The sequence below is a fragment of the Otolemur garnettii genome, unplaced genomic scaffold (assembly GCF_000181295.1).
Source record: "Otolemur garnettii isolate 467f Iridium unplaced genomic scaffold, OtoGar3 scaffold00001, whole genome shotgun sequence".
Classification (NCBI taxonomy): domain Eukaryota; kingdom Metazoa; phylum Chordata; class Mammalia; order Primates; family Galagidae; genus Otolemur; species Otolemur garnettii.
In genome coordinates, this window is record NW_003852396.1 from 24,230,373 (window position 1) to 24,252,076 (window position 21,704).

Here is a 21,704-nt window from a genome sequence, read left to right on the forward strand (position 1 = left end):
CTGGGGATTCGAACCCGCCACCTTAGGTGTACATGGCTGGCGCCTTAGCCGGTTGAGCTATAGGCGCCGAGCCCACTTTGGAGATTCTAATGATTTCAGGACTTGTATGTCAGGAAATGGGGTCAAAGATTAAATACGTATTTTATAATATCACACTTATACATTCATTTGCTTGTTCCTTCCACATACATTTATTATTTACTATGTGCCAAGCACTAATCTGGGTGCTGAGGAGAGAAAAATGAGTAAGCCACAGTTTCTTTCCTCAAGGAAATCACACTGTATGGAGGAGACAAGAAACAGTGGCACATAATACAGATAACAGCTGCCACCTGCTCCAAGAGCAAAGTTCAGTAAGCGATTGATAGTGCTGGGAGAGAGAGGACACAAGAAATGCTTTAAAAGATGTGCCATTAGAGCTGAGGTAGAAGGACGAATGGACAAGGAGCTCTCCATATTGAAGTAAGAGACCTTCCCGACACAGCACCCATCCTTCTAGACCCACTAGGGGCGTGATGAAGTAGGGCATGCTGGACACTGCATAGTCTGGTTTGAGGGAGTCCTGGAGTGGAAAGGGGAACTTGGGAGAAAAGACTGGAGAGATAAGTTGGAAAAATACCCTGGGGTTTAGGCTTAGTCCAAATGGCATTGATGTAGTATTGATAATGTTTAAGCTGGGAAGTTAGGAAAGTAAATATCAGTAGGATGTAGAGGATCAGAGAGGCCCTGGGCAGATGCTAGGGAGATTTTTTTTTTTTTTTTGAGACAGAGTCTCACTTTGTCGCTTTCAGTAGAGTGCTGTGGCATCATAGCTCACAGCAACCTCAAACTCTTTGGCTCAAGCGATTCTCTTACCTCAGCCTCCCAAGTAGCTGGGACTATGCCCAGCTTGCTGGGGAGATTACTTACCAGCCCTTTCATTAATCCAGAAGAAAAATTGGAAGGAACTGAACTGGGGTGGATTCAGTAAGACCTAATGAGGTGAGTGTGAAATTATAATGTAACTCCCAGGTTTCTGGCTTGAGTAACCGATGCTATTCCCAAAATAGGACAGTCAGGAGAAGTAGACAAGAGGAGGATGGTGAGGCCATCTTGAATAAGGTTACTGCTTACAGTAACCCCATGTCCCCCTGAAAATCCCATAGAGGCTCCCCTTCCCTGCCCCTCGCTTGTTGTCTCAGCCTGGCCTTCTAACATCCTTGCTGCAGCCTGTAACTCCTTGAACTTGCCAGGTTGTTCTGCTACATCTTTGTGCCTCCAACTAGAACTTCTTTTTTCTTCTCTTGGCTTTTGCCTGGCCAGTTGCTGCTAATCCTTCTAGACTCACTCAAAAGTGACATCTCTGAAGGGGCCTTCCCTGACATGCTCCACTGCCACCATCCGGGAGGGTTAGGACAGATCTGTCAGCAGCCATGTGCTGACCCTACTTGGTGGGACTAATTTTCATAAATGTTAAAATTCCCCCACCCCTCTTCCCCTCCTCCACACCCTTACAGAGCAGGTGGCATCTCTTCATCCATTGTGCCTGACCCTGATTGAAAGGAGGAAGTCAGCAAATGTTTGTTAAATTAACAAATCTGACAGAAAGTTGGAAATTCCAAAGCAACATAAGAGACACCAAAGACAAATGTGAACAACATGAATGCCTTAGTGTCTGCCATTGACTTCCCTGTCCTCCCTAATCACTACTATATCTAAAGACAGGCTATTCAGTCATCTAGGTCCATGGCTGTTGGCATGGTTATGTGTGTGGAATGGAATAGAAAGGAAGAAGGAACGCAGAGGCCCTGGGAGGAACACCCGTGAAGGTTTGGGGCTGCGATTGGAACTCCCAACCCAGCAAGTATGCATTTTACAGAAGAGCCTGGCCCACACACCTGTTTCCTTTCCTCCTTTCTAAGCTTCCAGGTCCTGTTTTCTAGCACCACCTGGTGGCCATATCTGTAAATAACAAGCTCCTGTGAGCTTGGAGAGCCTTTATAAGGCTAAAAAAAATGCAGGGATTGGCCTCCAGGGGGTTACATATGACCGCCCCACCCCCACACCCCTGAAATAGCATACCAGTTTATATGTACATGAGATTTGTCTTTTCTGGGAGATGCTTCAAGAGGTTTGTGTCCATTTTTAGATATGCTTGTGGCCTCCAAAAGGCTGAGAATCACTGCTGCAAAGAATTGATTCTGGCTTGGTGCCTGTAGCTCAAGTGACTAAGGCGCCAGCCATATACACCAGAGCTGGCGGGTTCAAATCCAGCCCAGGCCTGCCAAACAACAATGACAACTACAACCAAAAAATAACCAGGCATTGTGGCAGGCTCCTGTAGTCCCAGCTACTTGGGAGGCTAAGGCAAGAGAATCACTTAAGCCCAGGAGTTGGAGGTTGCTGTGAGCTGTGTCACCATGGCACTCTACCCAGGGCAACAGCTTGAAGCTCTGTCACAAAAAAAAAAAAAAAGAAAGAAAGAAAGAATTTATTCCTTTGTCTCCCAATAAAATCCTGTGAAGAATCCTAATATAAAAGTTAGAAAAGTAGAACCTGGATCCCCACTTGTGCAGGGCCAAACCCTCCAATTTTCCAAAGCACCACACAGATCATAGAATCCAGTTTGAAAACCACCCTTGGAAAGCCAGTGGCTTATAGAACTTCAGAGCCAGCAGACCCTGAGAAATCACTGGAAGCCACTAGGTCACACCTGTGAGAGGGGCCTGGGAAGCTCACAGAACACAACCTGCAGGACTGGAGCCCACACAAAGCTTCCCTCGGTTGTTGCTCCTCTCTTTGCTGCGTGCCTTACTTCCCCAAACCTAGGTTTAAAAAAAAGGTAGGCAAAACGTTTCTTATCCTGATACAGTTTCCAAATAGGAAACCATTTTTCCTATAGATTTCTGGGAAGAGATTTCCCTCTCTAAAGGCCTCTCAGCTATTATTCATGGTAAAATGTAAATGTATCGCTTACATTTGAATATTTATTTATGACTTACAACATCAACACCCATGAGCTAGTTTATTTTATACTGGCAAAACAGACTGAGAGATAAGTGACTTGCTTACTATTTTCTGACACCAACTTTTATTCTCACTGCCTTACAGACTTTATATTAAACATGTATATTCTATGGCACTTAAAACAGTACACAAGTAGGTAGTGTAACAAGCTTATTGATACCTGTTTTGGAGGGGGGTGGGAAGGTAAGAATAGCCCCTGCTAATCATAGCCATTTGGAGGTGGAGGTGAGGGTCAAGGCTACCATTGAGTAAACACCCATGTACTAAATATTCTAGAGTCTGATTTCTAAACAAGCTGGGCATGGTGGCATACACTTGTAGTTCCAGCTACTCAGGAGGCTGAACAGAAGAAGTTCCAGCTATAGCTGCAGTGAGCTGTAATTATGCCACTACCCTTCAGCTTGGGTGATAGAACAAGACCTAATCTCAAAAAACAAAAATTAAAATCAGTGGGGTGGCTCACGCTTGTAATCCCAGCACTTTGGGAGGCTGAGGTGAGTGTATTGTTTGAGCTCAGGAGTCTGAGACCAGCCCGAGCAAGAGTGACACCCTATCTATATTAAAACTAGAATAATCAGCTAGGTGTTGTGGCAGGAGCCAGTAGTCCCAGCTACTCAGGAGACTGAGGCAAGAGAACCGCTTGAGTCCAAGAGTTTGAGGTTGCTGTGAGCTATGATGCCACAACACTCTACCAAAGGTGACAAAGTGAAACTCTGTTTCAAAAAAAAAAAAAAAATTAAACATCTCCTGGTCAACAGGGTGACAGGCAAAAAAAAAAAAAAAAAATCCTTGAAGTATATTTTTAATCGCCATTTTGCAGATTCGTATAATGGATTTCAGAAAGAGAAAGTGCCTTGCTCAAGGTCATGCAGGTAGTACATGGCAAATCCAAGGTCATGCAGGTAGTACATGGCAAATCCTAGATAAGCTTCAGATTTGCCTGATTGCCCATTCTGTGTTTCTTCCACACCAGCTACTTGCTTGGACCTTTGAATATCCCAGGCTACCTCCCTGGGAAAGTCCTTGGCTTTTCTCATACCCCTCCCCTTCCCTTCTTTCTCTCTTTTAGGAGTGCCAGCTTCTCTCAGGGCACCAGGGCCTCATTTCTCATGAGGAGCGACACAGCTGTACAAAAACTTGCCCAGGGCAATGGACACTGTGTCAACGGGGTCAGTGGTCAAGTCCATGGCTTCTATAGCCTTCCCAAGCCAAGCCGGCACAATGCAGAATTCAGAGACAGTGCCTATGACCTCCCCCGGAGCCTGGCCTCCCATGGCCACACAAAGAGCAGCCTCACAGGCTCCGAGACAGATAACGAGGATGTATACACCTTCAAGACGCCCAGCAACACACTGTGCCGGGAGTTTGGAGACCTCCTGGTAGACAATATGGACGTTCCAGCCACCCCACTGTCAGCCTACCAGATCCCAAGGACATTCACTCTGGATAAAAACCACAATACCATGGCAGTGGCCTCTCCTGGGGATTCAGCCATAGCTCCTCCACCCCGCCCCCCCAAGCCAAGTCAAGCAGAAACACCTCGATGGGGCAGCCCTCAGCAGAAACCTCCAGTCAGTGAGAATAACAGATCTGTTTCCATCGCTGCCACCATCCCAAGGCGCAATACTCTTCCTGCCATGGACAACAGCCGACTTCACCGAGGTCAGTATAAGGCCTGGCTGAGACCCAGCAGCACAGGGGGTCTCAGTAGTTTGCTAGTCCTTGGTCATGGCCAGGAGACATGTAAGAAGCACCCAGGTCACTGATACCCATGAGTTTAAGCATCTTCCACCCAGATCCCTTACCCGTTGGTCCTCCAACACCAGAAGCTATTAGCTGACACCAGAATGGCAAGAGTATAGCAGAGCTTGTCTCAGGGAAGTTGATATTCTACTAAGGGATATGGAACATTTTTGGTTAACCACAATCAACATGTTATGGGTTTGGAAGTCCAAATTATAGAATTTCTTTCATGTATAAATCAAACCAGATATTTAAAAAATAAATCTAGAAGAGTAGCCTAAACTAGAGCCAAACCTATGTGTCCTGACAAACTATTAAAACAAAATGAGATCTTCAGAATATTTTGTCTAAGCCATACTTGAGTCTCTTTGGTTAAAGTCTAAATTTCTATTATCACTTATTTTCCCCTGGAAATATTCCAACTCTGCATATAATCTCCTCTTTTTGATAAAAGAAACAGAAGAATATTAATTCCTTTCATTTTGCATCTTGCATTAAAACTCGCAAAGCCTTTTCTTATCCATCCTGTTGTTAAAGCCAGGCAGAGAATGATGGGACAAAGCCTCACTGTCTCCATTTCTTGTGAGGCCCCATTAGAGGAGAGACTTATTCAGGACTTGGCAGAGATGAGACTCAGACCCTGGGCTCCTGGCTCCCGGTTTAGAACTCTTGGCAGTTTTCAGTCCTTCAATAGTCCAAGCAATCTCCCTGTGCTTTGGAACAGAGATGATAGAGATGTAACATAAAACATGTTCCTGCCCTTCAGAGCTCACATCTAGTTGGAAAAATAAAAACAACATGTGTAAGTTAGGACAAGTGTGTTAAGGTAGTATTCACAGAGGTAATGGCTGGGTCAGAAGGACAGGTGGTAAGAGCTATAGGGGTCAAAGGAGAGCTGCATAAATGAGGGCATCAGTAGTAATCAAGGAGGGATTTTCTTCAGATGCTGACACTGGAGTTAAATCTAGAAGCCCAGGAGGAATTTTCCACCTGAGGAATGATGTAAGTTATACCTTATCACTTGGGGTTGAGAATAGTATCTTCCAGAGTATCACTAAGACCCTGGTGAGATATAGGCAGTGTCAGCACATGGACCAACGGTGAGTTTGTGCGGCTTTTCCTTCCTGTCATAGCTTCTTCCTGTGAGACCTACGAGTGCCCCCAGCGTGGTGGAGAGGGTGCATCCAGGTCCGCTGGGTCCATGAGTGATGGAGTCAGTTCTTTCCTGGTGAGTACAGTCTAAGTAGGGGGCCTTGGGCCAGTTCAGGTGGGTAAAAGGTCACACACTGGAACTAAAGCCATATCCCCAAAAGAGTGATGGCATCTCCCTCTTACAACCCTGTCTAGGTTCTTGTCTTAGTTCAAATCCCTGTGATGAGTTTTTGAACAAGATACAAGTATACTAGTTTAGAAGAAATTTACATACTGAGGTAAACTGGATTACAAGCTTCAGCAACCCTGGGAGTAAGCAGAGGGGTTGTAGAATGCAATAGATCCAGAGGGCTATTGGCAGACCTTCTAAGATGGCAGCCCTACCCACAAGGTCTCACCTGGAGGAGAAATGCTATAGCGTGAGACTCTAGGCTGGGATGGTGCTCAGAGTCAGGCTAGGTGGCACAATTATGGCTTAAGTATGAGATTTCAGGCTACACTCTAAAAGGGGCTAACCACAGGTCTCCAGAGTGTCAGGCCAGCTTTAGGCCTATTGAAGAGGCAGTGAAAATTAGGTAACCAAGGCAAAAGCACCTTAGTTGTATGTCTGGGCAGATAGGGCAGGTGTCAGAGGAAGGCTATAGCTGCATTGCTACATTATACAACTGTGGTAGCTCTGTCTGCAGCCTGGGGCCAGTGTGAGCCTCAGGCACACCGAAAGCCAGGCTGGAGTACAACTGGCCCCAGACCTCACCTTCCAGGGTCAGGACTCCAGTATGCTCCTGGCTCTGATGAGGCCCTGAGATGCTGGCCTGCCAATGGTTAAGTCTGGGCTTAAGGGAGAAGGCAGGTGCTGAACCACCTACACAGTCCATGGCATGTACTAAGCCAAGCATCCAGAAACCCAGTGGACCTAGCTATCAAGGATTTTCTATATTCTAGGAATCCCAATTTATAGGTAGACCCCCAGAAGATCACGAAAGCAGAAAGGGCCCCACAGACCACCTTTCTTCCTGTCTCTTCTGTTTTCTTATTTGGCCTTCCCAAAGGCTCCCTTAGAGCCTCAAAGTGTAGCTAACTCAGGCAAGACTTTTCTTGCCTTGTATACAACTTCCCACCCACTTGTTTCTTCTTGCTAATGACAGCTGCATTTCCTTCACTCTTTTCCCCCTAGCCAGGGAAAACAGTTGTGGGCCGATCAGATAGCACCAGTTCTGAAGACAACTACGTGCCCATGAACCCAGGTTCCTCCACCCTCCTGGCCATGGAGAGAGCAGGTGATAATTCCCAGAGTGTCTACATCCCCATGAGCCCAGGGCCCCATCACTTTGACCCACTTGGCTACCCATCCACAACCCTTCCTATGCACCGAGGCCCCAGCCGAGGAAGTGAGATCCAGCCACCCCCTGTCAATCGCAACCTCAAACCTGATCGGAAAGGTAAGTTCATTCTCCCCTGTCCGTGTGTGCACAGTATCCATCCAGGGACTGTGTGCATTTGCTTAGGAGGCAAGTAGATGCTGGACTTTGGGTGTGTGACGTTAGACAAACCATGTAAATTCTCTAAGCTTCAGTTTTCCTTATTGTAGGGATAGTAATTCCTGCCTCCCAGGTTTGTTTTGAAGGAGAGCATCTAGGACAGTACTTTGGTACACAGCAAGTGTTCAGTAAAGTTAGATCTGTGTCCACTGCTTGTGGACCAGGAAGTGCTGCAGTTCACGGTCCAGGTCTGCCAGTACCTTGCTCTGGTGGCTTTGGATCAGCAGCGGGATTCAAAGGAAAGAGTATGATAACCAGGCAGAAATAGCCCCCTGTGGGTCTGGCCAATGGGGAATTAAAATCTCAGTGTGCTTGGTGCCTGAGGTTTAGCGGCTAGTGCACCAGCCAAATTATAGCAGAATTGGCAGGTTCAAGCTGGCCCAGGCCTGCCAAACAACAGTGACAACTATAACCAAAAAATAGCCCAGTGTTGTGGTAGGTGCCTGTATTCCCAGCTCCTTGCAGGCTGAGGCAAGCCCAAGAGTTGGAGGTTGCTGTGAGCTGTGATGCCACAGGACTCTACCGAGGGCAACATAGTGAGACTCTGTGTCAAAAAAAAAAAAAAAAAAAAAAATCTCAGTGTGCAGGCTTGGTGCCCAAGCTCAGTGTTAGGCCACCAGCCATATACACCAGGGCTGGCAGGTTTGAACCCTGCGGGGCCTGTTAAACAACAATGACAACTGCAACTAAAAAATTGCCAGGCATTGTGGTGGGTGCCTATAATCCCAGCTACTTGGAAGGCTGAGGCAAGAGAATCACTTAAGCCCAAGAGTTGGAGGTTGCTGTGAGCTGTGATGCCACGGCATTCTACTGAGGGTGACATAGTGAGACTCTGTCTCAAAAATAAATAAATAAATACAATAAGTATAATAAAATGTCAGTGTGCAGAATGGAAGGCCTCAGGGTCTTATGGCGCTTACCTTCCTCCACTCTGGCTTGCACAGCCCTGTCCAGGAGTGGCCATGGTGGCCATCCGCACTTTAAATACAGTCTCTTGTTTTCATGTATGTTCATAAATCTAGGGAGAAAAATCTGTCATCAGACCACTAGTCCCCATTTTGGATTTTGAAAATATGATTATCATGGGGGCTCACACCTGTAATCCCAGCACTTTGGGAAGCTGAGGTGGATAGATCACCTGACTTCACAAGTTGGAGACTAGCCTGAGCTAGAGCAAGACCCCTCTTCTAAAAATAGCTGGGCGTTGTGGCAGGCACCTGTAGTCCCAGCTACTTGGGAGGCTGAGGCATGAGAACCACTTGAGCCCAACAGTTAGAGGTTGCTGTGAACTATAACACCACCACACTCTACTGGGGGAGACAAAGTGAGACTCTGCCTCAAAAAAAAAAGAAAGAAAGAAAATATGATTATCATGGATAGAGAAGAAAGAACATATAAATTGGGATCTGAAGATATGACTTGAAGACTTATTAACATGGGCAGGGCTCACAAAACCTTGCTGAGCCTGTATTTCCCTGTGTGAAACAGGAATGACTGCAGGCAGACATAAGTGTATGTATGTGGAGCATTAGTATTATTGGCTGACAATTGGACTTTCTGTTCCTGCTCCAGCAAAGCCAACACCCCTTGACCTGAGAAACAACACCGTCATCGATGAGCTCCCTTTCAAATCACCCATCACCAAGTCTTGGTCTAGGGCCAAGTGAGTATCTGTGGAAGGGGAAGCTTGTGAGGGGGTGGTTGGGGAGATGAGTAGAATGTTCACTGGCCTGGGGGCCAGGACAGCTGGATTCTGACGCTAATGCTATCATTAGCTGATCTTGACTCTTGATCTCTTGGGGTATGGTTTCCTCAGGTGTAAGGGGGAATAATTATGCCTGGTCTGTATCCGATCTTAACCTGATGGTGTGTGCAGCTCTGGTGGCTGAGGTCTGGGCATGTGAGGGGTCAGGGCCCAGCTAGAGGCTAAACAGCAGCAGCTGTGAGGCTTCCCTAGGGTTTACTGTTGCTCTCCCTCCCCCAATAGCCACAGCTTCAACCCCAGCTCTTCCCAGTACTGCCGCCCTATCTCTACGCAGAGCATCACCAGCACGGACTCGGGAGACAGCGAGGAGAACTATGTCCCTATGGTGAGTCCTTGGGGGTTGCTGGAGTGGGTCCTGGCAGAGTCAACTGGTACCTACCACCTAGTTCCCCACTTCCTGGCTTAGCTAGTTCACGTCAGCCCAGGGACTTCTTGCATTATTTGTGATTTAGTCTCCTGCTACAAATTCTTGAGTGAATATAAGGTGTCCTTAGATGCAAGGACACCCTGAGGAAGTCTGTCTTAAAGAGCTTGAGGCGGCCTGCCTCTCATAACCTTGCAGAGGCAGTGCTGGAGTTATCTACTCAGTGATGACAGATGTGTACATAACTCACCTTTATTAAAATAAGACCATATTTAATAGAGGTATATACACAGGCAGAGTCTGGTAAGTTTCTTCCTTGAGATTTGCATTGAAAAGGGCTTAGCTGCCCAGCACCTGGTTGTCACCACACTGAAAGAATGCATCAAATAAATAAAGCAGCCAACAGACAACACAAGACTGTCACCTTTCTCATTAGAATAAGACTTGAGAGGCAGCACCTATGGCTCAGTGGGCAGGGTGCCGGTTCCATGTACTGAGGGTGATGGGTTCGAACCCAGCCCTGGCCAAACTGCAACAAAAAATAGCCAGGCGTTGTGGTGGGCACCTGTAGTCCCAGATACTCAGGAGGCTGAGGCAGAGACTTGCCTAAGCCCAGGAGTTGAAGGTTGCTGTGTGACGCCACAGCACTCTACCGAGGGCGATAAAGTGAGGCTGTGTCTCTTAAAAAAAAAAAGAATAAGACTTCAGGAAGGTCCTGGACAGGGTGGTGCTCCTCTGGAGCAGGAGCCTGGGCGGAGGCAGGACATTAGAGCATGTCATCTGAATGAACAGGGCTTTGTGCAGCCTGGAGCTGGGCGACTGCTGGATCTCAGAGCAGACAGAGGAAGCAGTTGCCCTGGTGTGAATCCCCAGTTTAGGCGACAGGTGAGAGTTTCAGAGGAGCCAGTTTGATGCAACAGAAAGCAAAAAGGGAACATGCTTTCTTGTTTCTTTTTTATTTTTAATTATTATGAGTATATAATATAGGATACATAAGATATTTAGAAACAGGTATACAATAAGAATTAATTATAGGGGCTCTGCGCCTGTGGCTCAAGCGGCTAAGGCGCCAGCCACATACACCTAAGGTGGCGGGTTCGAATCCCCAGCCCGGGCCTGCCAAACAACAATGATGGCTACAACCAAAAAATGGCCAGGCGTTGTGGCGGGCGCCTGTGGTCCCAGCTACTTGGGAGGCTGAGGCAGGAGACTCGCTTGAGCCCAGGAGTTGGAGGTTGCTGTGAGCATGATGCCATGGCACTCTACCCAGGGGGGATAGCTTGAGGCTCTATCTCAAAAAAAAGAAAAAAGAAAAAGAATTAATTATAGGGTAGTTGGAGTATCTGTAGCCTCAGGCATTTATCATTTCTTTGTTTTAGGAACATTCCAGCTTTAGCCTTTCAGTTACTTTAAAATATTATTGATTATAGTCACTATATTGATTATAATCAGTATTATTGATTATAGCACTTTGTGTTGCTATCAAATATTGTTCATTCTATCTATATTTTTGTACACATTAACCATCCCCACTCTATACCACCCTCCCCGCTACCTTCTCAGCCTCTGGTAGCCATGATTCTACTCTCTGTCTCCACAGATGAATTATTTTTAATATTTAGCTTCCACACATGAGTAAGAACATGTGAGATTTGTCTTTCTGTGCTTGGCTTATTTCACTTAACATAATGTTCTCCAAGTCTACCCATGTTGTTGCAAATGACAGGATTTTGTCCTTTTTATGGCTGTGCAATATTCCCTGGTGTGTTTGTACCAGTATTTCTTTATCCACTCATCCACTGCTGGACACTTTGGTCAATTCCAAATCTTGGCTACTATGCATAGTGCTTCAGTGAACATGGGAGTGCAGATACCTTTTCAATATACAGGTTTCCTCTACTTTGATATATACCCAGCAGGAGGATTCCTGGGTCATATGGCAGTTCTGTTTTTAGTTTTTGAGGAAGCTCCATAGTATTCTCCTCATTCTTGCCAGCACTCGTTCCTGCCTATCTTTTTTTTTTTTTTTTTTGAGACAGAGTTTCACAACGCCCAGCTATTTTTTTGTTGCAGTTTGGCCAGGGCCGGCTTTGAACCTGTCACCCTTGGTATATGGGGCCAGCGCCCTACTCACCGAGCCACAGATGCCACCCCCTACCTGTCTTTATTTTTTTGTGAGACAAGAGTCTCACTTTGTTGCCCTCAGTAGAGTGCTATGGTGTCACAGCTCACCATAGCAACCAGCTCCTGGGCTTAGGTGATTCTCTTGCCTCAGCCTCCCGAGTAGCTGGGACTACAGGCGCCTACCACAACCCAGCTATTTTTTTTTGTTGTTGTTGTTATTGTAGTTTGGCCAAGGCCAGGTTTGAACCTGCCACCCTCAGTATATGGGGCCAGCACCCTACTCACTGAGCCACAGGCACCATCCTCTGCCTGTCTTTTTGATGAAAGCCATTTTAACTGAATGAAATGATATCTCATTGTAGTTTTGACTTGCATTTCTCTGATAACTAATAACGTCGTGTGCTCCTTTAAGAGCCAGCAAGCAAAGACCGAGTCTCTTAGGGGAGAGGCTGTGGCTGAGATTTGGCCCGATGCCCTTTAAAGGAGACAGCATAGTATATGGGATTAGCATAGGTCTGGGAGTTAGAAAACAGACCTGATTCCCATCTCCTACCAGCTGAACAGCCATGGGCAAGTTACTTCACTTCTCTGAAAGTAAAGTGAGCTAGTTTTAACTTTGTTTTAAACAATGGAGCAGTGATGATACCTAAATTACAGGATAGTTGTGAAGATTAAAATGAGAACATGGCTCAGAGTAGAGCTTAGTAAACCAGCAGCTCTTATACCCAGAGGTGTTTTTCTAGGTGGTGGGTTAGTCTATTTCCTAAACTCACTAACAGTTTTTTTTTCTTCTTGTGATAGCAAAACCCAGTGTCTGCATCTCCTGTTCCCAGCGGCACCAACAGTCCAGCCCCTAAGAAGAGCACGGGCAGTGTCGATTATCTGGCCCTGGACTTCCAGCCAAGCTCCCCAAGCCCCCACCGCAAGGTGCCTGGGAGTGGGGGGCCAGTTAGAGCTCTAAGGGCCCCCAGGGAGAGGTCATGGAGCCAGGGTTCCTTCAGCACCAAACAGCAGCTCCCAGCCTCCCTCTCACTCTAGTGCCAGCCTCTGACTCAACTGTGTAGTAGCCTGGGTCTTAGAGACACCTGTTCCTCTCTCACACCCAGGTGCCCTTAGTCCATAGACCCTCATCAGTCAGCCCATCCCCTTGAGGCAGTGACATATCCAAGACTTGGGGATTCTGCCTCCTGGTCCCAGGGTCTTATTTGAGGTGAATGTGCCATCTGTGTGGGTCCCAGAGCCCTGCCATTGATACAGTGGCCTTCAGAAGGGACTTGTGGGCCCAGGAAAGCCTTTCAGGAAGCACACTTAGCTAACCTCTGGACAGCAGGCTGGGGAGCCCTGCCTCAGTACAGTTCTCCCTCACAGAGTGGTTGTAAGGGCTCACCAGGGTGACACACATAGAGTCCTGTGGCTGATGGTTGTTGGCACCTAGCAAATTCCTTCCCCTGGATAAGTGGCCAGAGGGATATGGGTGGAGGCAGAAATGAAGGCCTGGGTTCATCCACCATAACCAAGGATGAGCCTGTGTCCTCCCAGGAGCTGTGGCATCCAGCAAGAGAAATGATTAGTTTGGAGTTCAGGCGTTAAAACTCAAATTCAGAAGAAAAAGACAGGCTTCTGAGGCTGGTTGAGTGGCAGGCAGTCCCCCTTCTTCTCCACTTAAGATCTCTGGGGGAAGTTCCATCTCCTCTGCCTTCCCCCCCCCAAACTGGTAACTCACAGCCACTTCCTTCCCACTCTGTCTCCTCAGCCATCCACTTCATCCGTCACTTCTGATGAGAAGGTGGATTATGTTCAGGTGGACAAGGAGAAGACCCAGGCCCTACAGAACACCATGCAGGAGTGGACAGACGTTCGGCAATCCTCGGAGCCTTCCAAGGGCGCCAAGCTGTGACCCGAGGAGGGGACACCAAGCCTAGGGAGGGGCCAGGAGGCAGTGTCTCCAGAGCTCCGCTCTCCACCTTCCCTCCCTTCCCCTTCCCCAACACCTTTCCTTTCTGCCACTCTCGGCCTTCAAAGCACTTGACATCAGGGACCCTGAACCCTTCCCCTGGGAGGTTAGGGCCTGATCAAGGCACTTCCTCTGCCCACTCGGGGCCCACTTGTGATTTTTATCAGTAATGGCCATGCCTCCACTCACCTTAGTTAGGAGCTATTGCCAAAAACATCCTTCAGCCTCTTCCTGGCCTTTAGACCTATCTACCAGACGTTTGGAGAGAGGGGTTGGGGCTCTGAGCCAGATACCACGCCTCACATTCAGTCACAGTCCTCAGCCCTCTTCCCTCCAGCCACTGGGCTACCTCTCCTTCAGTCCCAGGAGAAGACAAATCGTCTCACTAACCCAGGGAGCCGAGGACCAGCAGACCAAAGTACAGATGGACTTTTTCATCCCTGTTTTTCTTGGCAGAGGGAGGTAAGGCCACCAAAAGATGAAATAGTTGAGAAGAAAGGCCAGAGGTGGTCCTGAGAGGCAAACGGATTAGGTCTCCAGACACAGAAAGGCAGCTGATACCTGGAGGGGGTCCCGACTTTCAGGCTGAGGCCATGGCAGGGCAGCAGCTGTGGTTGGGCAGGCAAAAGGATGAAAGACAAAAGGAAGGGAGAAGTGATGATAGGCAGCCGAGGAGCATCAGGGCTTGCAGCTCAGGAGATGGCGGTGACAAGGACAGTGTCTGGTCAGGGTCTCCCAAACTCAGGAGCCACAGGCCTACTTTGTCACTCTCTGATGATGCCACTCTGGGCCAGAGGCAGTCTTCTCCTCCAACTCCCCTCAGTGAGGAGAACTCGACACAGGAGAAGGCTTGGACCAGAGTGGGTGACACGTGTGCGGGGGGAATGCCAGCATAGTGGGGACTTGGAGGAGGTAGGAGGGAGCTTGGTGTAGACACAGGTGATGCAGGGACAGAGGGGGAACCCTGGGACAGGAAAGGCCAGGCAGAGGCACAGGGAAGTTCATGGAGCTCTGCAGTGGGGGTGGTACAGCTACAGCCAGTGAGTTTCTGGGAGGTAGGCAGTGCACAGGGGGAGGGCACAGAGGTGGGACATGAGGTTAGGCTGTGCAGCAAGCAGAGAAATACATCCAGAGGGCCTGGTGAAGTCCTCCAGGCAGTGCACAGGGGGGTAGGGTGGAGCAGGAAATGAGGAGCAGTGTGCATAGCAGGGTGATGGGAGACTAGTCCCAGGATGGAGGGACAGTGGGTCAGGCAGGACAGGGGCAAGCAGGGCAGAACTGCACCCAGAGGACTACACAGAGCACAGCTGATGGCTTGTGCTGGTGTCCTGGGATGTGTAAGGTCCCAAGGCAGGAACAACTGTGGCTTAGTACCAGGCCTGGAGCATTTCCTCTGCCCATCTCCCAGCTGTTGCCCCCCAGCATTGCAGGTGCCACACTGGGTGGGAGAAGTCAACCTTCTCCCATGGCTTATAAGGCCTTTAGATCAGCAGAGACTGGAAATAGGCCATCACCTGAGGCTCTTTCTCGTATGCCATGGGAAGGGGGATCTGAAGTTTTATGTTGAAAGTTCTTGACCAAATTTCAAGAGTTTCAGAGGCAATAGGACAGACCAGACATTTCATGTTACCCCAGGAAAGTGGTTCTCAACCTTCCTAATGCCGCGGCCCTTTAATACAGTTCCTGTGGGTCACGACCCACAAGTTGAGAACCACTGCCCTAGGGTGAAGAGACCTCCTTCCTCCATGATAATGACTTCCCACCATGTCTGATGGGGGTGGCTATTCCCTTTTAAACTCCTCTGAGTATACACACATTTGGCCAGACCCATGGCCTGACCCTTTTCTAAGGAGACATCTGGGAGAAGTATTTCCTGTACGGAAGCTCCCCTCCTAGCTTTAATTCCAATCAACTGAAGCAGCATTTATTAATGGCTGCTGTAGCCAGACCCTGGGCTTAGGTACCAAAGATACGACTTTGACCTTGAACTTGAGACAGTCACTGTTAGTGAGAAAAAGGACACAGGAAAACAGTGATAGCCATAAGAGAAAGAGACATAAGATGCTGATGGAGTATGGAGGAAGTAAAGACTACTTACTACTCAGGAAGGTTGATGCCGGAGGCAGAAGTGAGGTAGAGATCAGGGAATGTGGATTCTAGAAAAAGGGGGCACCTGAGATAGCTTAGAGTTGCATAGGTCAGAATTTTAGAGGTAAGGAAGGAAAGGCCTGGGTCCAGTGATGGAAGAAGGAAGAGTCTTGGAAAGCCTTGTTCAGAGAACAAATGATTTGGGGGACTGAGTCCACGCAGAAGTGCTGGGGCCATGTCTCTGTGTTCCAGCAGGTGAAATGTTAGTGGTGACTGTGGTGACATGGAGCAGGGTTTGCAGGGCATTGGTTCACTCTGTCCAGCCCTGACATGTCCCTTTAATGTCTTCTACAAGGGGTCAAAGATGGCAGAGCTTTTAATTGGTGCCTCCCCTGTGCCCACAGCAGGCTACAAGTGGGCCCAGGCATAGTTGCCCTCAGTTTATAGCCCCAGTAGCCTCCCATAAGAATGTTAACAAGCTCTGAGCATGCCATGATGTGAACGAAATTGGTTGGAGTCTTCAGAGATGGAGGTGCTCTAATGTAATCTTCAAAGAAAAGGGTAGAGATGGAAGGAAGGACAAGAAAAGAAGAAATTGGACTTTTGAAAGCAGAGGTCTGGCTTACAAGCCCAAAGAAAAAGTCAACTCAGTTAAAAACTGGTAATTCATGGGTCAAAGTGCATGGTGGCCTAGCAAGGACTGAGACCCCAGAATGAGGATGGCTTCTTACCCAGCATAGCTCACACAAGGACTTGTCCTGCCTGGGGTTCTCCAGAGGAGCCTCCTCACCTACTCCCAGCTCTGCCTCTGAAAGTTGAGTGGAAACAAGAAAAGAGGGAGATGGTGTCTTCCTAAGTCCTTGACTTGCCCATCTGTGAAATGGGTGGTTGGATTAGATGATCTGTGGTCCTTTCCATAGCTGATGCTCAGCTGCTTTAAGGGGAACTCCTTGCTATACCTTCTATCTTGAGGGTCTGAAGCATGAGGATAGCCAGCACGAATCCGCAGTCTCCCCCACCCCCACCCCGCCTCCCCTGCTTGATTTTGGTAACTTAACACATTTAAAGCCATTAAAATGTGCCCCATTCCTAGGACAAAAGCACAACGATTCTGAAGCTGTTGGTCTATGAGCTCAACTTGTCTGCCCTTTGGCCCCTTTACCTGTTCCAGAGCTAGTCTCAGCCCCCACCCTCCTATGACAGCTCTGGAAGAGTACAGGATAAGAGGGAAATTAGTGGCCCTTGATCTGTAAAATGTGGGAAAGCAAGGCTGAGCTTCAAAGGCCTTTGAGGGCAGGGCTATCTTTCTGGGACTTATGAAGTTCTCTGGGGCCCGGGACCATGGTGGGCTGCTTACTGGGGAGGTCCACTGGAGATTCAGGCTGTTGTGTGATATCTGGTGGTGTGTGTCCTTGTGTAGTTGTTGGCTACTTGTGTCTTGAAATTTAGAATCATTTCATACAGAATTGTTGCTAGTTGTCAGGAGGAGAAAATGGGCTAGAAAAAGCCCAGTCTTAAGTTGTCTTGTTATCATTCTTAATTGACATTTAATTTTTCAAATCACTGTTGGTGCCTAATCACTTAAGTTATTAATTTATTCTGTTTTCTTTTTTTAAAAAAAGTTGTAACATATTTATCCTGTTGGTAGGTCTGGGGGTGGGGGTGGGTCATGTTTTTGCTGTGGTGACACATGGTACAGGCCTGGAGCTTGCAGGTCCCTTTTTACTGTGGTATTGGAGTAGGACAACAATAAAGTCCATTAGAAATGCACCTGGAGCCGCCTGCTGGAGTCCATCTCGTCTAAGGGGGCTGGGCGGTGGGGCAAGCCGAGGACCAGCGGCTGCCAGGTGTAGGCTTGGATGCATGTTCTCTACAAGAAAATCATTTCTCAAATGATCCCAGGAAAGTTGATGCGATTTCTTGACAGCAGACAAGAATGAACGCTCTTTACCTCAGATTGTTTTCCAATCTGTAAAATGGAAATTGCACAAGCATTTGCCAGTTCATTTTAGAAGGCACATCAAGGAAAGTGTCTAGAGCTGGGTTCTGCGAGTGACTTGGTCCCTGATTCTATGCCTCCAAGGACTGGGTGGGCTCTGGAGCCATGGAAGGTGGTGCCCACCTCTGCCCTCTGGGATCGCCCACTCCTGACCCTTCAGCAGAGAGGGCTTAAAAGGCACAGGGGTAGAGGGGGCAGGGGTGTACCCTCAAAGAGCCTACGTCATTGCCACACTGCCCAGGCCCAGTAAGAAAACCAAGGATACATCAGACATCACAGCCACTGAAGGGGGAAGAACAAACATCTTTAAAAGGCTTCAGAGAACTAGTTTTATTTGTTAGAGAAATGGGTCTCTGCTCCATTTGGAGGGGCTATATAGCAGTGTGAGGGCACAATGAGGTCAACATCTGTGTTTCCAGGCAGCCACTCTCACAGCCATCATGGCCAGCTAATTAGAGGAGCCAGCCAGCCAGCTTCCTCAGGAGACGACGGCTTCAGTCTCTGCATAAAGGACTCTACCTTAACCAGAAGGGGGATGCTAATGGTGGCATCTCAGGCACTGAGGCAGGCTAGGGAGGAGAGGCTGTCGAGGTAAGGAGGCTCCCTCTCCCTACAGCCTTGCTTGGTGCAGGGGAGGGAGACAGGCAAAGACGAACTCAGACCAGAGGAGATGCTGACTCTGATCCTGTGCCGTGCTGCTTCCCACCTACTCCTCACAGCAGTACAGACAGCACAGGAATCCCATACATCCCCTTTGGAGAAACAAGAGCATGGGGGGTAGGGGGGGTGACACATAACCCCCTTTGTGCAAGGACTTGGATCCGGCTGTGCTTTTTATACTATAGAGCAGGACTTACATGAATGGTGCTGGAAGGGGACTGCTACTTAAAGGCAAAATCTCAGAACTAGGGTCCCACACCTAATCAGATGATGTTCCAATAAAGAAGCCTGCAGGGGAGAGGGTGGAGGCAAAGCCTAGAGTGTGCCCAAGTTGCTTCAAGTTAATCAGGACACTTGGGTGTAAAATAGTAATGGGACTGATCCCAGTGACAGGGCCCAAGGCCCAATTCAGGGGTCTTGAGTGTCATCTCCACATCTGAGTCTCTGTATACCCTCCAGGCTGAGATCTGGTGTCCCCGAAGCTTGCTCTCCCTCCTCACCCAGGGAAGAGCCTCCCTCAGACCCCTACCTGGCAGAGCTATGCTGCCTGGAATCTGGGCTTCCCACCTGGCTCCCAGGAGAGGTCATGGCCCCCCAAGTTTGGCTGTGGTGTCCCACAGGTGGGAGCAGGGTGGGAACAGGTTCACATTAGAAGACCAGTCTGTGGAAGTCACCACCATTGCCACCTGCAGGGTTGCAACCCCCTGGAGAGCCTTCGTCCTCATCCTTGTCTTCATCAAAGCCCCTCCCCCAGTGCGGAGATGCAGGGAGTGCAGAGATGTAGGCTGCCCTGCTCCGTGCCTCCTTCTCCTGCTCCTGGGAACACAGAGGGGGGCAGAGGAGGAAGCTTGAAATTCAAACCCTGAAGCCAGAGTTCTCCCCCTCACTCCCTCTCCCAACACCACGTGGCGTAACACTTCTGAGTGTTACCTCTGAGTCCCCAGGACCAGGAGCAACAGCTTTTGCCCTTGTTCCAGCTCAGTTGCAGGAATGGGAAGTGGACCCATCCTTACATCCTGTGTCTAGTCTTTGAAAATCTCTCCTCCTCTCAGTAAAAAATAGTCCCTTGGAGGAAAGGTGCTCATTCATACTAGACTAGCTGACAAGGGCCTGAAGTGACCAGGAAGCAGGAGGTCCGGAGACTTCCCGAGTTTCGTCACACCACACACAGCCTGTCTGCAGGCTTCCTAACCTCAACTGTGCAGACCACTACCTCTCAAGGCATGAGGAATGGACTCCACCTGTAAGAAAGCTCGTTCTCCTGCTAAAGGGAGGTCAGTCTCACAGACACTGCTCACCACCTCGACAGCCTGGCAGGAACATAAACAACAGGCCTGATGTCCTCACCCTAGGCGCCACCTCCTCTGCACTACCACCACCCCCAGGTTCCAGATAGTCTACAGCTAGTACGCATTCCACCGGTCAGAATGCTTATGGTTCCAGTAGTTAAATATTTTGATGCCACCCTTGACTAAAGAGTGGCGTCACAGGCAGTTAAGTAGGTCGAAAGGGCAGCATCCCCCAGAAGCACCCTCTGTCCACTCAGGAGAGCCTCGTGCTGCTCTTCAGCCTACTTACTTAATGACTATGCAGTTACTCAGTGTCTGTTCCTATGAAGTACAGTCCCAGCACTAAGTTATCGGATAAAAAAGACTCAAGGAGAAGCCAAAGAACTCGTCTAAGCTAGTGGCTGCACAAGGACCAGACCCCCTCCAGCCAGAAGACAGGCAAAAGCCTCAATGGGTCTGCTCACCTGCAGGTAGAGGATGTTGTCTTTAGAGATGGCTTCCATCAAGTCCTTGTAAAGTGTGGGCTCTGCCCGGACTCTGGGAGAGCCCAGCTCTGCCTCGGACCCCTCCTCAGGCCGCTGTCGGTAAAAAAGCACATAGGCTGTGTCCTTGGGGAAGAAGGAGGTGACGTTGCTGACGGACTCGAAGGAGGAGAAGGATACCCGAGTGTCGTTGAACAAGTACCACTGGTTCTCGGGCTCCGGCCTGTCAGCAGTTCCCAGAGAAGGGGCGGGGCGGGCAGCGCCCTCCCGGGCATAGCAGTAGTAGTGTCCGCTCTCTGAGGACACTCCGGAGTGCACCACGACACTGCAGAGGTCATAGGCCTGGCCCCGGCCTCCAGCCAGCGGCAGGCGGAGCAGCAGGGGGATGGCGACGTCGTCCAGGATCTTGCGGCGCCGCATGGTCCGCAGGTCGAAGGAGAAGCGCAGCAGCGTCAGGATGAGGTAGCGCGGCCCCTGGCTGAGCTCCACCACCTTCTCCGCGTCCTGCAGGGAGGCACAGGACTCGCAGTAGTAGCGGTTCTCTGCTGTCAGCCGCTCGGGAGACAGGAAGTAGTTGACCAGGTCCAGGACAGAGCGGGAGCCCTCAGGGCCACTCGTCTGCTCCCTCTCAGAGGGGACGGCAGCATCCCGAGGGGTCCCCAAGCTCAGGCTGTCCTCCTCCTTCTCCTTCTCAGTCTCCTTCTCCTTCTCCCCCTCCCCTTCCACCTCTTTTTCTTTCTCCTCTTCCTCCTCTGGGGTCCGTTCCTTCTCCTCCTCCTCCTCTTTTTCCACTTCTTTCTTGTCCTCCTCTGCTCTCTCCTCCTCCTCCACCCGACTGCTCTCCCCCTCAGCTCCCTTGGAGTCCAGGCCTTCAATGTCCAGGACGATAGTGGGTGTGTCCCCTGTGATACAGTGTTTCCTTTGCCTCTGGGAACCCACTCTTGGGCTTGGGACCTTGGCTTGGGCTACTGGTGGGAGCTCCCGGATTCTGATGTCCTCTGCAGGGAGCATCACAGAGCCCACACGACGGCGGCGACAGCGCTCAGGCGGAGGAAAGGCAAGAGAGAGGTCCGTGAAGGCCTCCTCCCGGGAGGAGACATTGAGGCAGCAGAGACAGCATATCCGACTCACGATCTTGCCTCCAAACATTTTCTCCACAGCGGTTGAACTTGGACTAGGGGGCTCCTCAGGCGGAGAGGGCAGGCTGGACTGCTTGAGCTTTTGGCAGATCCTCGTCCCAGTTTTCTCCTCTTCATGCAGCCTGGAACAGGGAACACAGTGTCTACATACACACACAGGTGCTGCCAGTGCGCCGTCTTGGTCACGCCCATCTACCATAGTCAGAGCGCCACAGATTTAAACAGACTCCTACATGTACAGGAGTCTGCACAGGGAGCACGTACAGGAGTCTGCACAGGGAGCCGTGCACACGTACAGGAGTCTGCGCGGGAAGCACGTGCACACGTACAGGAGTCTGCGCGGGGGGGCCGTGTACACGTACAGGAGTCTGCGCGGGGAGCCGTGTACACGTACAGGAGTC

The 21,704-nt window shown here is 49.4% G+C and overlaps 2 protein-coding genes across 2 annotated transcripts in view; one reads left to right on the top strand and one right to left on the bottom strand.

Annotated features, from left to right (window-relative positions):
- GAB2 (GRB2 associated binding protein 2) overlaps positions 1 to 14,469 on the top strand; it is a 71,636-nt gene extending 57,167 nt beyond the window's left edge. Inside the window, exons 3-9 of the mRNA XM_012801463.2 lie at positions 4,076 to 4,668; positions 5,883 to 5,977; positions 7,076 to 7,340; positions 9,012 to 9,102; positions 9,427 to 9,529; positions 12,494 to 12,619; positions 13,446 to 14,469. Coding sequence (XP_012656917.1) covers positions 4,076 to 4,668; positions 5,883 to 5,977; positions 7,076 to 7,340; positions 9,012 to 9,102; positions 9,427 to 9,529; positions 12,494 to 12,619; positions 13,446 to 13,589 — 1,417 coding nt within the window. The 3' untranslated portion in view covers positions 13,590 to 14,469. The remainder of the gene's footprint in view (positions 1 to 4,075; positions 4,669 to 5,882; positions 5,978 to 7,075; positions 7,341 to 9,011; positions 9,103 to 9,426; positions 9,530 to 12,493; positions 12,620 to 13,445) is intronic.
- A 3,569-nt stretch (positions 14,470 to 18,038) lies between these two features.
- USP35 (ubiquitin specific peptidase 35) overlaps positions 18,039 to 21,704 on the bottom strand; it is a 19,562-nt gene continuing 15,896 nt past the window's right edge. The window contains exons 9-10 of the mRNA XM_003780865.3: positions 20,147 to 21,425; positions 18,039 to 19,209 (exon numbers count right to left, since the gene is read on the bottom strand). Coding sequence (XP_003780913.1) covers positions 19,042 to 19,209; positions 20,147 to 21,425 — 1,447 coding nt within the window. The 3' untranslated portion in view covers positions 18,039 to 19,041. The remainder of the gene's footprint in view (positions 19,210 to 20,146; positions 21,426 to 21,704) is intronic.